Source organism: Anas acuta, chromosome 9, assembly GCF_963932015.1.
Source record: "Anas acuta chromosome 9, bAnaAcu1.1, whole genome shotgun sequence".
NCBI classification, from domain to species: Eukaryota; Metazoa; Chordata; class Aves; order Anseriformes; family Anatidae; genus Anas; species Anas acuta.
In genome coordinates this window covers 14,034,741-14,050,343 of record NC_088987.1, presented here as the reverse complement: position 1 = coordinate 14,050,343, position 15,603 = coordinate 14,034,741, and the positions used below count along the sequence as shown (strand labels likewise).

General features: G+C 39.6%; 2 protein-coding genes across 3 annotated transcripts in view; both read right to left on the bottom strand.

The window, feature by feature from the left end:
* The window catches only part of PLEKHB2 (pleckstrin homology domain containing B2), a 367,257-nt gene that overhangs the window by 226,273 nt on the left and 125,381 nt on the right, over window positions 1-15,603 (bottom strand). The gene's annotated exons all lie outside the window — the stretch shown is intronic.
* Window positions 1-15,603, bottom strand: part of ARHGEF4 (Rho guanine nucleotide exchange factor 4) — a 211,258-nt gene that overhangs the window by 168,631 nt on the left and 27,024 nt on the right. For both annotated transcript variants that reach the window (XM_068691777.1, XM_068691778.1), the window contains exon 3: window positions 11,412-11,492. In XM_068691777.1, coding sequence (XP_068547878.1) covers window positions 11,412-11,492 — 81 coding nt within the window. The remainder of the gene's footprint in view (window positions 1-11,411; window positions 11,493-15,603) is intronic.

The window sequence follows — 15,603 nt, the reverse complement described above, 5'->3', positions numbered from 1 at the left end:
TACTTCTTAGAGAGCCTCCTTCACTGCAAACAGCGCCCCAAAAGCAGGACATTGCCTCTGTCCAGGGGGCTGCCACAGCTCTTGATTCCCGTTTCGGGTTCTGAAATGCTCATCTCCCATCCTATTCACCCATACTTTACTCGCTTGGGGCTGGAAATAAGGATATTTGACCTTTTCACCAGATTCCAGTAAATCAGATGAGATTTTTTCTTCAGAGACTGCTACATTTCTTGGACTAGTTAACTTCATTCTGCTTCACCAAATAGGATGTGCAGACTGTACGCATTCCCCTAATCCTGCCACTCTTTAAAGACAACAGTGCTATTATGGGAAGCCTGCCGTCCAAAACTTCACAAAAATTGCAAGAAACTTCCTAGAAATCAGCCCTTTGCAAACCTACATCTCAGCCCAGCGTTATCGGCTATTTTAGCCTCTTCACCTACCTGAACAATACCGGTTAAATGCGGCACCCGTGCCCAGGTGGCTGCAGAGGCTCTGTGAGGGGAGGCCGGGGCTGCCTCACACCAGACACAGCCGGTTCCGGCTGGTTCCGGCCTGCTCCAGATGGTTCCAGAAGGTTCTGCCGGGGAGCGGTGCAGGGAAGGTTTCTCAGATTGTGTTTCTCTCCATACAACACCGTTTTAACTGATGATAAATTAACTTTCCTGACGTTGAGTCTGCTTTGCCCATGGTGGTAATTTTGCCTTTATCTCAACCCAGGAGCTTTTTCATCATTTTATTTCTCCCCTGTCCCGCTGAGGAGTGAGAGAGCAGCTGGGTGGGTGTCTGGCACTGCAACAACCGGCAGACCTAGCATAACCAAGAGAAGCTGCAGCCTGGATTAATCTGTGTTAGGATATGTGCAAATGACTAAAAGGTCCCCCTTCCCCCTTTATTCTACACCTAATGAACAAAGTTACTAATGACAGTAACTTTGATTTGTAAATGTATAAAATAAATGCCTAAAATTGTGCATTTTCTAGAACGTCAGCCTGCTGCCAGTACACTGTTTTTTTGTAGCTAACCTTTCATGGTTCCTCATGCCCCACCTCTCTTCCTACTCCCTGCTTAAAAGCAAACCATGGGTTCCCAAGAGTTCACTATTACAGAGTCTATTCGCTATTATGGAGCCTATTTTCAGAGTGAGGAGTTTGTCCCTTGACATAAAGACATGTCCCTTGACAATCACAGTGATTATTTTTTGGTGTATGATCCTGATGTTTCATTTGGTCAATGGGGATGTATTCTTGTCAGCACAGGAATATAGCTGTTAATCCCCAAGTGCCCATTGCCAGGCACTGCTGCTTATAGTTAAGGTAGTGTATCTTAGTGATAACGCTACCTAAATCTGCACGCCCTTTCTGCTTTTTAAAGAACAGCAGCTGAAAACTGTCACAGAATCACAGAACAAAAAAAATCCATTTTGCCATTTGCTACCACAGACAAAGATTACTGTTTAAACTGGCACTGAAACCAATAAATAAATAAATACAAGAAAGAAAGACATGGACCCAAACATAGAGACACTGCTTCCAGCAGATCAGGCAGTATGGGATGTCTTAACCACAGACATCTGTCTAATGTTAGGTACCAAAACTCTGTGGAGCATTGAGACTGGGATTCTCTAAAGACAGGCAAGTGACACTGATGCTCCACTACTGTACTGGTCGAACACTTTTCTTCACATGATTTCAAATATTTGACTACTTCATTTACCTTTCACTAGGGTTAGTTTAACATAGATGGATATTATGTAAATTCTATCATGTTGGCTTCCAAAACAACAAAATGTTAGAAAATATGCTGATAGTCATTCCAGCTTAATAGCTGCGAAGGTCAAACACAAGAAGTCTTATGTGCATACTGCATAGCATAAAGTGAGGATGGGGACTGGACCTGTCTTCTTGCCTTTTCTGAGGGCATCATTTGCTCCAAGGAGCAACTTCTGTGTTTTGAGGAAGCGGACTGTAGTTCAGGATGGTGATTAGTTACACAACAGCAATTTTTGCTGTATGTTGCCTTCCCCTTAGAATACAAAGTTTAGAGATGTTAATGTTCTCATGCCAGTAAAGACAAATATCCTCTACTAAAAAGGACATTTAATACAGCTTAGTGAAATCATCACTCATATCCCCAGACTCATATTTTGAAATGCTGCAGTTGGAAACAACAAGCTCAAGCAATGAAGACTTTATCTGTCACATTGACCTGGGAGGTAAGGGACATATACTGCAGGCAGCCATCACTAACTGCCTAAGCAAGATGACTTATGCGACCAAACAGGTCTTCTAATTTCTGAATGATCATGTCAGACACTTTCATCTACTGTGTAATTACTTCTTTGCCCTTAAGCAGTTCATTTGGTTCCCATTATCATAAAACTATACCTCTTGATGCAGCCTAACATGTTGGTTCAAGTACTCTTAGAATCCTCCTGAATTTCCGTCCTGTAATGTAAGTTTTCTGTCTTCATAGAAGGTAAGAGATTCTGGACTTAAAATGAGAAACTGCACTCTGGGGAGCTGAGATGGTTATTTCTGTGCTTTACCACAGCCTCACCTCTCAGCTCAGTAAATATTTGGACTGCTAAGCCAGAAATCTCCATGTATCAACACTGGCCACCATCACCCAAGAAAATCCCATTGATGACACACATCAGCAAACAGCAACTAAGTTAGAACTTCTCAGACTATAGTTTACATGACAGGGCAGATGAAGAGCTTGTTTTAATTATGAGCTTCTACAGAAAAATAATAAAATCTGAGCAGCAACAGTCATGTATCTAACCCTAAAAGGAAGCTACAAATGTGTTCAGTAAAGGCACCCAGCACTGATTGTCTCACCACATGCACTGGGAGTTGCTGGTGATGCCACAGGCAGAAGGAATGTCACTGCTGTCAGCACAGGCAATAATATCCCATAGGCAGATGACAGTAGTTTTGCTCCAGTTTGACACCTTTATTCAAGATGGTGCCCAGATTGTGAAAAACAGCAGACTTGCTATGAATCTTACAAAGTCAATTTAGAACTTGTTAAATCTCCAAGATGCTCTTCTAAACTAGAAGCATAGGTAACTTGGAATTGGATGCCTGGTAACTTAGTCCAATAGGGAGCTATCGGTATGGTTTTAGACAACTGTTTCAAAGTTATAACCATTATCTTGGATTCAAGTTTGCTGTTAATACCTCCTCTACATGGCTGGAAACATTACAGTGGTGCAAATGAGAATCCAGACCATCCTTCTTAATGTACCCTACACTGGACATAAAATCCATTTTCCTAACTTTGCATCAGCCCCAGCTACACAGAAACTGCTGGCACCCACAGCAGGTTGAGATACAGCGACACCAGATGAAGAGCTAATGCTATAGTGCCAAGCCATTAGGAACCCAGACATACAGAGACATAAACCAGCACTCTGTACTCTCAGTCTGATGAGAGACTGAAAATGAAAACAGCCAATATAAAGGCTTTTAAAAGACTGTTTCCAGGTTAGAGTCCTTGTCTAGTATGCAATCCCACTGTAAGGGCCTGACTCTACTGGAATCAAGAAAAAACAGGCCTTTGGGGAGATCTGATAAGAAAGGGAATAAGACAATGCTTTTTAATTAGTTGATAGATGCTGGTTAGGACAATGATACTGTTTCAAGGGCTTGTGGCATTCAGATTTCTAATCTAGTAAGTTTATTGTGTGTGGCAGAGGCAGAGTACCTTGTGAAGAAGTTTGTCTGGAGCAGAAGCTCTGGAAATGATTCCGGAAACAGACAGTGCACACACAGCAGAGAAATTTCCATAAACTACTGTGTCCCTCTCTGATGAGATTCCACAGCTGATCACTGGGGAGTGAGAAATTTGAGAGCTTTCCTCCCAAGCAGGTGACATCACAAGGTTAGTTATCTGAGATGGGGCTAGTTCTTCAGTCAAGAACTACATCAAAACCAATAAAAACAAAGTACTTCTACTCGTTGTACAATTACTCCTTTGATTAACATAAAAATGTTGTTCTTGTCTTCAACCAAGGTGTTAGCATTGTATGCTTACACTTGTAGCAGAAATAATTAGATTGTGTATACATAGACAATGGCTACACAATACACATAGACTTAGTCACCACTGGAAATCCCATGTGTTGCTCTGCTTTTACGAACAGCTTTTTCTGGAAACTCCCCATACGTAAATGGTCAAACAAAGATGAGAAAGAATCAAATTAAAATAAGAAGGTATGCATCTCTTGCCTAGCAAGGCATGGCACTTGACAGGAGTAAAAGACACACAGTTACTAGCATTAATTCCTCTTGGCAACTTACTAGTAGCTGTTATGCATGTTGTGACCTTGTACTTGAGTCATAGTAACAAATAGTAACACCTTAATGGGCAGGTGTCAAAAGCCCCCAGAATCACTTTAACTTGAATATTTTGGAATCCTGAATTAGTCACACAGGAGAACAGTCTCAAGCAAGCCTCATCAGTTGCTTGCACAACTGCAATGCACCAGGTTCACTGCAAATGACTGAGATAGAAAGGAAGATGAGAACTGGAACAGAAGCTGCTGCAGGCTGGAACTGCCATGCGCAGGGAGAAGGGAGGATGAAGTTCATAGACTACCAGCCTAACTTGCTCCTGTTGCCATCATTTCTTCAGGTCTGCATTCAAGATCAAAGAAACAAATTTGTGAAACAAAAATAAAGCTCTGTTAGTGATTGCATTAATGCAGTTACAGCTGCAGAGCTGATACTGCACTAGACCATCTGTTGGGACCTCTTTCTCAGGCAACAAAACCTATTCAGCTGTTCCAAGTCACTGTCACACATTTAATATGTGATCCAATAAATAACTGTGTGTGTATTAACTGTGCTGCTGGTATTAATTAAATTCATGTCTTAGAATTCAACCTTTTCCACTGATCAGTACCGCAAGACTTGTAATACATTTCTTGATAGCAGACACAACTGGTACTGAAGGTACATTTTACATGCTGTTTTTCAGCTTGCTGTGTTCTAAAGCATTTGTGTATCCACTGGAGTGATATGGCTGGGGACTGCAGAAGTTCCTGTTGAACTTGGAGTGTTGTCAAGTAGTGTAAGCATGGAATGAAAAGAGACTATTTGTAACCATGTAAGCACTACCACTCTTTCATCCCAACAGGAATTTTTCTCTTTCTCTACTTCTTCTCTATGATGTATCCAAGTTGGATGAATCTTGGAAAACTGGGCGTATTTGTTAAAGATACCAAATCAAATACTTAGACCTCTACTCAACCTTTATAATACTGGCCTGCTTCACAAGCCAGTAGAGTTGCACTAATTATGAGGCTATATTGATGCTGTAATAATAACAAAGACTACGTGCATTTCAGCACAACCTGTAGCAGTCTGCTGAGGAACTCAGGATGATATCAGGCAGCTGCACTTTCATGGCCATTATTTTAGTTATGCAAGGTCTGCTATAGCTGCAATGCATACAGGTCCTTAGAATAATCTGCACAAAATGCACAGCTTGGGGATATTGATATGGTTCTAGTTTTCAAGAAATAAATAAATAAATAAATTTAATTCTGCCCACTGAGGTCCAACAGATATTTGCACTTGTTAAATGCCAAGCACCAAATGACATTCCTGACCTGCATCTGGCACTCGCTGCCCTTCCAGTTATTCCCATTGTTGAGTGTTATGTGGATTATTTCCCATTCGGTAAGGTATTGTTAGGTTTGGATGAACAGAAAAGGGATGCCTATGATGTAGCACTCCCTGTGCTACAGTAAGATCTCTTCTTGCATGCATCTGACATATTTGGGACAGAAACTTTCCACGTTCATCATGGATCAAGTTCTACCTCTCAGACACTGGCCAAATACCCAGGCTTGTCACACTGACTTTAAGAGAAGAATGAAATCCTGCCAAAGGAAGCACAACTGCCAGGAAATAAAATGTTCACTGATAGATGCATACAGGTACAAACCTGACTAATTACAATTTTAACCTCCCCTCCAAAACTTGAAAGCTTTTAAAGCTTTCCTCACCACTTTGAACAGAGACAATTCTTACACCTAGAGAGCCAGAAACATTGGTTCATCCTTCTGGATACTACACAATTCCAACTGTTTGCTCACACTTTAATGGCAAGACAGAATTAGACATGATTCATGTTCACTATTATGTTCTGTTGCCACCACATTGAATAACCTCACCAGAAAAGCCCAGACGCCAGCATGTTGCTGCTTTGAGCCTGCTGACCAAAGCTTCTCTTAGGTACAATTCGAACACTAAGGACAGCAAAGGAAAGTTACTAGATCCCAATAAAAGAATGGAATGAAGATAGGTCAGATCCAGTCCTACCAGCTGAAACACTTTACCAGCCTTGCTTCCCCATGCCACCATTCCTCACAACTTCAGTAAACATCCAGTTTTTGTAAAAGAAAAGCAACCAGTCAAGCCAGCTCACTTTAAATCGCACCAAGTTCCTCCAACAAAATGCAGCCACTGGTATGCTTACCAAGAGGTGCCATAATTTTGTTTAAAACAAGAAGGAATTGAGGAGGGATTCAAGTAACTACCATATCTGCTCTTTGAGTTAAACGGCTCTACAATAAGGGTGTATTCCAGCACAACACGAGAAAACAAACAAACAAACAAACAAACAAACAATGCAACTTGTGTTTGAAGACCTCAGGAATAACTCAGGGAAAAGATTGTAACAATAAAGACAAATAAATAAATAAATAAATTTATTTTCCAATAAAACCCTTCATTTTTCAGCTTCCCAAAAGAACTGCAATAATTACATTGTAATTCTAAGACCTTCTTAGAGCAATTTTCCATGATAAGAAATGGAAAATCTGAGAAAAGATGACAGTGAGATAAAAGTAAAATAGTTACTTTTCTCTAGAGAGAAAAACTGGATCTGGATGATCTAAGCAATGAGGAAAGTCAAAGATGCAGAGCATTATACACTTGAATGAACTGACAAGTGCCAGGGTGACAACTGACAAGTGAGTACAGTCCAAAGAACCCAGACACAAATGCCAGTAAAAATGCCGTGTGATGAGGCCCTCAAGTTAAACATTACAAACAACAGAAATTTGTTAGGAAAAACAAACAAAACAAAACAAAAAACTGAAGATCTGGCAAATCCATAATCTAAAATGAGCCAAGTTTAGAAGATTTGTTGAATTTTATTTTTGCCAAACACGACTTCTGCTTGTGTTGACCACACCTGGTCTATCTTGCAAGAGAATCAAGCAAAAGTCTGTTTCCAATCGGCTTTCCAAAGGACAAAAGATGAAGATGAGAAAATGCTGCCCCAAAAGTTGCAGTTCAAGCAAGAAATGGAAATGTTCCAAGCTAGAAAGAAGTCACTGCAACCCAATCTTAATGTTGTTGTGTATGCCTGGCATTAGTAATTCGACTGAAAGCCAGCTTGATTGTCTCTGATTTTGCAGTAAATCAGGGCAGGACACAAACCATTCTTATGAGTCATTAAAGGTTAGCTAGTTTAATGGGCTCTCTTTGGTTCTCCACAAACCGTTTCTTTCCTACAAAGTATGATATAGTCTAAAAAAGGTTCTCAGAAAACACACATGCTTGCAGAAAATACCAAATCAGAAGGCCTGGTTTGCTCGGGCGCCCAGCTATATACCAAACCATGATGGAAACAGCACTCCCTCTGACTTACAGGAAATGTCATTCCTTATGCCCTTTCAGTCCTTGCTGTTTAATCACTGTGCTTCAAATCACATGTACTAAAGCTCAGGTGAGTCACCAACAACAAGAAAAACAAGATTAAGCCTGTCATATCCCATCTGCCCCATGCACACAAAACCAGTTGCACAGCTCCAGGACAGTGAAACCCATAGACTGTCATGGAAAGAAGCCAAGTTCCTTTTTGCCATATTCTCCATTTGCCAGCTTTTCTTTAATGCAAATCTTATGTTAACAGAATTTCCTCACTTTTTTCTTACTGCTATGTGCTGTTTGTTAGGAAAATCTCACCCCAACAATCTTTTCTACAAATTGAAGTTCACTAGAGCATAAAGCTTCTGCAGTGTTGATACATTGGGAAAGCAGCATGCTGCTTCATGTCTTGACAATACTATGCCAACTATTAAAGTATTATTTTATCAAAGGTGTACTTAAAAGTTCTTCTACCAACCATCATGCTGAACTACTGTACAGTAAAAAATAAAATCTTTCATATGATTGACCTCACTCACTGAGGATTAAATGAATTCTAGATACATCCATTTCAACTGAAAAACTGATTGTGGTTGCAAATTGACCAAAGTCATACACCTAGAAAAACAGCAGTGTTACCTAGCTGTCATTAAATTAACTACCATATATCATAAATCATATAATGCTCGGATACCTTCCTCAACAAAACAAACCCATTTTAGCTGTGGACAACTTTTTCCTCATTCTAAATCTGCTAACTTGTTTGGAAACTTCAAGCAACTACATCTTCACTTAGATGATATCTCTAAGTAAGTAACTCAATGCACCTATTTTCTAACACAGGCAATGTTAGAGCAGCAGTAAAGCTGTCTGTATTACATATTTCTATACCACAACATAGCTTTTTCTAAGCTTTTTATTTTCCTAACTGTAGTTCAAACCACACAGAAGACTGATTTGCCTCCATTTAAAATCTGTGCTAGCCTTATCTCAAGTAAGGGAACTTGTGCTTCTACTTCCAGGGATCCCATGTTTTGTAATTAATATCCACTTGAACACAACCAGTAAGAAAATGAGGATTTAAAAACAATTTAACTTCCTCCATAACCTCTTCTGTATCACATGAGTCTATGTGGCACATCTCATCCTTGTCAGCAGCTATTTCCTGAAGCCCATGCCTCGTGTTTCCTGCAAATCAATGAAAGGGATATCAGGCTATCCTTTATGGTTTCAGCAAACAAAATTTTGTATGCTTCCACTGATAATAAGCATTACCGCAGGAAAATTGCTTGCAAATATAAAGGAATGCATAGTTTCTATATAAGTATATAAATATAACCATAAATATCCAGGGTAGGTTGGAGTTTATATCTAATGTCTTGTTGTGAGGAGAGGTATCTGTAGAGACTAAAAGTATCAGCCAAAATTTTCAAACACAAATACTAAGTACAGGCTTTTAAATCTATATCAAGAGGCTGAACATTTCAGCTGTCACTTCACAGTTTGTCTACAGTACCCTATTTTCAAACAGGGGCCAGAACTCATAAAATGTTTAGAATTTAAACATGATGTGCAGCTCTTATCAGAAACACTGCATTCTTTGGATATCAGAAGTATCAAACATTTCCTTTGAGCTCAAAGGATTCTCAATGCTGTTTGCAAGAGCTGAACTTGCTTTTAAGTCAGTCACCTTTCTGAACCAGTAAAGGAAGTGAGCTGCAGCTATTCAGCTGTTGTAGACACTGTGGTCCACATCCTCCCAAACAGTTGCTATACTTTTCCAATAGGCTCCCATGTTAAAAACAGAGAAGACTTCATTATGTGAAAAAATCGCATTTTCAAGACTGTGCATAAGCAGACAACTCACTTTCAGCTGGAAGCCTTCTATAACTGGTTTCACATACACACAAGCTTGTTTTACTACTTAATTTTCTAGGGAACAAGCAGAAACATTTAATATCCAGGATGTCTGAAGAATGGTATTCTCTCAGACAGGAACTCCATGAAACCAGTTTTACCATTCTGTCTTTTCAAAGGCAAGCATGTACAGGGTGTTGTCTGATGTTCTTCTTAGAAGAACACAGGGAAGGGGATAGATTTATGTATCTGTAGCATGAAATTCCAGGGATTGGAATGGCAGATTGTTTCACACATATTAAACTGCCAGAGAAGACTGCATGCTGTTTAAATCTCACACAAATTAAGAGACTGCATTTTAATCACTTTACATAGGTACCTGCTAGAAAAGGCCATAAGCTGCAAAGAAGCTGCAGATAGCAGTGACTTGCAAACTTTCCTCTTAACGTTACTTGGAATTAAGCAGTTAGGTTAATTTTTCATTTTTAAATATGTTCTAATTTGGGCTTCTCCTCAACTTACATCTCTCCTCAAGACTGCCACACAGAACCACACACAAGCACACAGAGCAATTTCCCTTACATAATGAGGCAATTTTAGTTACAGAGGAAACGTGCAACAGCGTGATGTGTGAACTGCTCCATGTACTAGTTTGGGAAGGAAGGGAACCTCCCAGAAAGGAATTTCACTGGCCAGATGCTTTCACAGTCTCACTTGCATCACCACTTTTATTGCATTTTTTTTTCCATAAAGTTCACTTATTTTAAATTAGAAGAACAATATATTAATATGTTCTTGTAAATCACTTTTATAGCTAGGAAGCCTGGCTCAAGTTTATATAAAATGCTTTTGGCAGCAGATAGACAAAAGCCAGATTAGAGGAAGCAGAAAAGATGTACATATGGAAACTGAGGTGGTTTAAGACTTTGGGAAGAATGCAGATGTAATAAATAAGAAACAGAGAAGATGCAAGATGGTAGACTCTATAATAAGCTTTTGAGTAGAGGAACTGTGCAAAATGACAGCAGACACAAGCTGTATTGCAGCTATTCCACCTCCCTCCCACCTCTACCCTCAAGGTCTTAACCACTGAAGAGTAATGTTCTCTTGTGATCTTTCTCATCTCAGCTGATCCTTTATTACAATATGTAGAGTAGAACAGTTTCAATGGGAAGACACAAGAACATTCCTACCAGCTGTTCAACACATGGTTGAGTTATGAGGGGTGAGAGTGTTCTTCCAAAGAGTGAGAAATAGGGGTTTTAGTATTCACAGGAAGGAAATAACTGAAAGGTCAGCATCTGTGTCCTGACTGAATATTCTACTGAGCTACTGCAGAAGGGTGAAACCAACATCACTTGCCTTTCACTGTATCCAGAGCCCACACCTATAAATATACTGACCAGATAAAGCATCTCAGGTGAGATTAACAGAGGAAATTACTTGTTTTCACATTCCACTATATACTGGGGAACTGGGGAACTTACTGAGTTCTCCCAGCTGTACAGTAACAGCTGTACAGTAACTGAGCAGAAGTTCTGGGGAAAGGGTTCAGGGGTTGAGATAAGGACAGGGAGATCACTTGTCACGTGTCCCCCTTTTCCTTTGAGGAGGAGGAGTGAGACAGCAACTGTGGTAGAGTTTAGCTGCCCTGCAGGGTAAGACCACCACAAGACTGTGTTGAAATAGATGTGTTGTTGGTTTCTTTCTGCACATTTTCTTGCTATAATTCCCCCTCCCCCCCAATAAAGGAAGATGGATTTTGTTTTAACCTGGTAGAACAGAGTTCGTTAGTTCCAGTCCCTGTAGATAAAAGGGTCTCTCTGACTACACCATGAATGAGAAAGCATGTTCCCAGCCCAAACACATGAAGGGACTCTGCACCTGGATGTGGAGCTGCCTCGTCTCAGAAGTACTCTCTTCTGCTTCTCCAGCAGTCCTTATTACAGCACTTCCATGACACTCCTATGCAGAGATGTTGGGAAGGAAGAAGAAAAAAGTCAATTGGCATTTCAGCTTTAGGAAACAAGGAGCTATCAGCACAGTTGCTTTTCAATTCACCTGCCCCCCCCCCAAAAAAAAAAAAAAAAAAATATATATATATATATATATATATATATATATATGAAATAGTGTTAAGGGAAAATCACTCTGCTTGCAAGATCAAGCTTTCAAAAATTAAGAATTACCAGAATTAAGATTACCCGTGTGACCCAAAAGCAGTTCTCTTAAGTATTACAGTACAGTCTTTAATTATGTAACTTAAAGGGTTTTCCACAAGTTCCAAGCTGCATTCAACAAAGGAACGGATAAATCTCACTTAGTATTCAGGCACTTAGCTTTATCATCATTGTTCAGTGTACAAAGTAGATGGAAGAACTATGTTAGGCACCAAAATGTCTCCATAGCCTTGTGTGTTATGGAAAAGTGAAGGCATGCTGGCAGGAAAGAAAAGCACAGACCTTGCTCCCATGCCAGCAGCCAGCCATTGCATAAATTGCATGCAGTCCTTTTCTTATTTTATCCCCCTACTCTTTCCATATCCCATCTGTCCTCAGCCTGTAGTTACAAGTGAAGGATAGGGTACAAGGGTATATAAATGTGAAGTTCCCAGTCAAACCCTGAAAAGAAGGTAACAAGTGGCAAAATGCCTTTAGCTCCAAGAGAACATCCCCCACTCAGTTTGAAGCAGTCTTAATTAAAACTTTGGAAATAACTATAAGCATTCAGCTTTGACATTAGTGGCATCTCTGGAGGAAGAGAAAGAGATAATAAGTAATGTTTTGCTATTTATTGTGGGAGATGAATACAGCAGGTGGCTTCATCTGGCTGAAGGAGAAAGTCTGAATGTCTGGTATATCATGGAAAATGACTTCTGTGAGCATCTGATGAGGTTGAAAGTCATAGATTTGTGTTCTCATTGCCTAGGCTTGTATTGTGGCAATGTCTCACTTGGTTTGTTTATGCAATATGACTGTTTACAACATTAAACAGGAAAACATTGAATTAAAATTTCAACTGCAAGCATCATCAAGCTCCAGCTCCCCTGAAGTCCCATTTATTTCCACAGGAAGCATTACTGTTAGTGCCTTAGAGACCTCACTGACTTTGGCTGAATTCATCCTCAACACAAGTTAGAGGAGCAAATCTCTCTCCCCAGAGCAACTAACGGTATACATAAGAGAAAGTGAAAGAAACTATGAAAGAGAAAAAAAGACAAAAGGCAAGAAACACAACTAAACTGAGGTTAGTCACTATGGGATGGTTGGAGCTGCTATTTCTCTCTGTTTAAAAACACTGAACTCTTATTTCTGTCTTAGGTGATTATCTGAAACTTGTAATAAAAACACATCACAACAGGGAGCATAAGATACACTAGTGCAGATGGATCCCACATCTGGGAACTGATTTCCTCCTACACCTTCTTTTATCATGAGGAAAGCCAGGACAAGTACTTAGCACGTGTATTTTTTCTTCATTCCCTATATGCATGTACTACTACAGTAGGGAGCAGATATCACTTATTTTTACTTATGATCCTACACTAGTTTTCACCATAGGCTCTATGTCTAGATGCTGAAGAGGCTCCATACCATCCATAAAGGGAGGAGATGCAGTGCTGACCATTCTGTACGTAGCTGCTACCTTCCTCTGCTCATCCCACCTTAGGCTACAAAAAATGTGTGAGATCTGCAAAGAATGGAATGGAACTCAGGGATACACTCTTTGCAAATTCATATTTCTGATGCATTAGTGGATTTTTAAAGCTTAGTCTTTTGATAACTCAGGAATATCATTAACTAATTGGACTGTGTAAGCATGAGGATGGATCTTGTGGGGAATTGGGAAACAACACTGCCCTCACTTTATTGTGGGAAGCATTCCAAGCCATTGGAGGTGTCTAAAGGGGCTTGCATCTGGTTAGGGAGGATATTAAAACCAGAAGAATTGGCATCAAATTATGTGCTGTCTCATCTTGAGCCAGGCCAGGCTATCACACTCTATTTGCCATCTGCCCTCTGGTGGAAGGAGGTTCTGCAGAACAGCCAAATGGGGAAACTCTCATGCTGTGCAGAGGCCAGGTGAAGGCCACACGTGGGTTCCACATTTCTGCCTTACTTCACTGGAAAGCCAGACTTTGGTTACAGATGGACCACTTGCGAGTAAGTCAGGAGGGACTAAACTAAAAGGAACTGACCCTGAGCATGTATTCCCAGTCCAGAGGCAGGAGATCTTTGCCAGGCTGAGGTTAAGTGGTAGAGGACAGCCCTGTAGCATAGCATCTCTGTATGTGGTCGCCCAGTTTTGAAAAGTGGGTAGACAGCACTTGCCTCATTTGTGTCCAGGTCTTCTAAAACTCTGAGCAGAAGCAATGCTTGCAAAGCTTTAAAGCAAGGTCTCCGTGTTAATCAGAAAGGCGCACTCTAGTTGCAATCATTGAACTGTAAGAGCTTTGATTTCTTCTTACTGCCTTCTCTGTTGAGTCTGGCTGTATGCCGGTACTATTTCATCTTCAGAGAGACCAATTTTTTAGCTGTCCTGTAGTAGTGTTTGTAGTACTTACTGTATTAACTCATCTTGCCAGCAGACGGATATCTGGATGATATTCCATCTCAAAAGCATGTGAACATCATCAGATAATTTGAAAATATTTTTGTAATTGAGGTAGTCAGAGAAAAAAAAAAGCTATATGAGCAGCTTTGATCCTGACCCTTAAGCATTGTCCAGGAGTTGCAGTTCCCTAGATGTCACACTTCTAACCCCTCTTGTATAAGAAATACAAGATAATAAAAATTTTCGTAACTTCTTGGTATCATAAGATATTTCAATCCAAACTGTACAGTCTCAACTTGTTTCCCTGAAGAACCTAGGCAAAAAATATTGACTCACATAAAGGAAATGAAGGACAACGTAATTATTTAGGGACCTGAGTATTAGACGATATAATAATGATCACATGGACCTAAATAACTATGCTGAATGCAGTGTCAGTGATTATTTTTTTCCATGTCAGGACTGAGTTCATAGAATTCCTAAGTGTAACAATTTATTTTTTTTTAAATAACCAAGAATTAAAACCTGGGAATATTCCAAGGCAAAAAGTAGCCAGTAACGTAGTCTAGACATGGTGGGAAATGCAGTTATAATACTTAATTTTCAACAGAATGCAGTTTTTCTGTTGAAGCATATTTGAAAGTGTGAGAAAAGTTCAGTATGACTTAAAATGCGCCTACTGAGAATAAAGCTGAACTACAAATGACAAAAAGGAAGGCAGTGAGAAAAAATAAATGCTTCACTAAGGCAGAGTAAGTCAGAGGCTTACATAAGAGCCAGAGAACCTGGGGAAAGAGGGCATCTTTTATTACATAGGTAATAAAAATGCAAAAGAGAAAGCTGAATCACTAAGAGATGGAAACCGATGAAATTAGCAACTGTGAAATGGCAGAGACTGAAGGCCTCGTTTCAGCAAGAAGTAATCATGATTATGAAGTTAAAACAGCCTTCTGAGTAGCTATTTATAAAGGACTGATATAGAAATTGGAAGAAACTTGGCTACCCATTTGTTGGCTTAATTTCATTTATCCCTGGGTGTTAGAAGACAAAAAGATAATTTCAATGTAGTCACAAACATTTTTTGAAAAGACATGGGAAAGTCCAAACAACTAAGAGAGCCTATACTATATTGAATACATATGCCTGACATTCATCTTAAGTAGAGTAATAGAGTAAATAAGGAGAAAGGAAATGTCTAAAGCATAGAACCACAAGCAAAGCATGCTTACAAAGAACACAATTTATTAGGCAGGGACAATGAGGATATTCAGACTGAAAAATTAACATATGAAAAGGAAAGGCATTTGTAGCGTAAGTATTTCTATGCTACTTAATATATGACTTCATGAAGCCTACCATTACCAATCAAAGTTGGATCTGATGCACAAATATGAGATCAAAACACAATAAAATAAAGTTTGTGATACAGACTACATTTTAAGGAGATATCTTGAAAAGACTTCTTCACTTACATCAAAATCTCCTCTGTATATTCCATCCTTTAAATTATGATTATAGGATA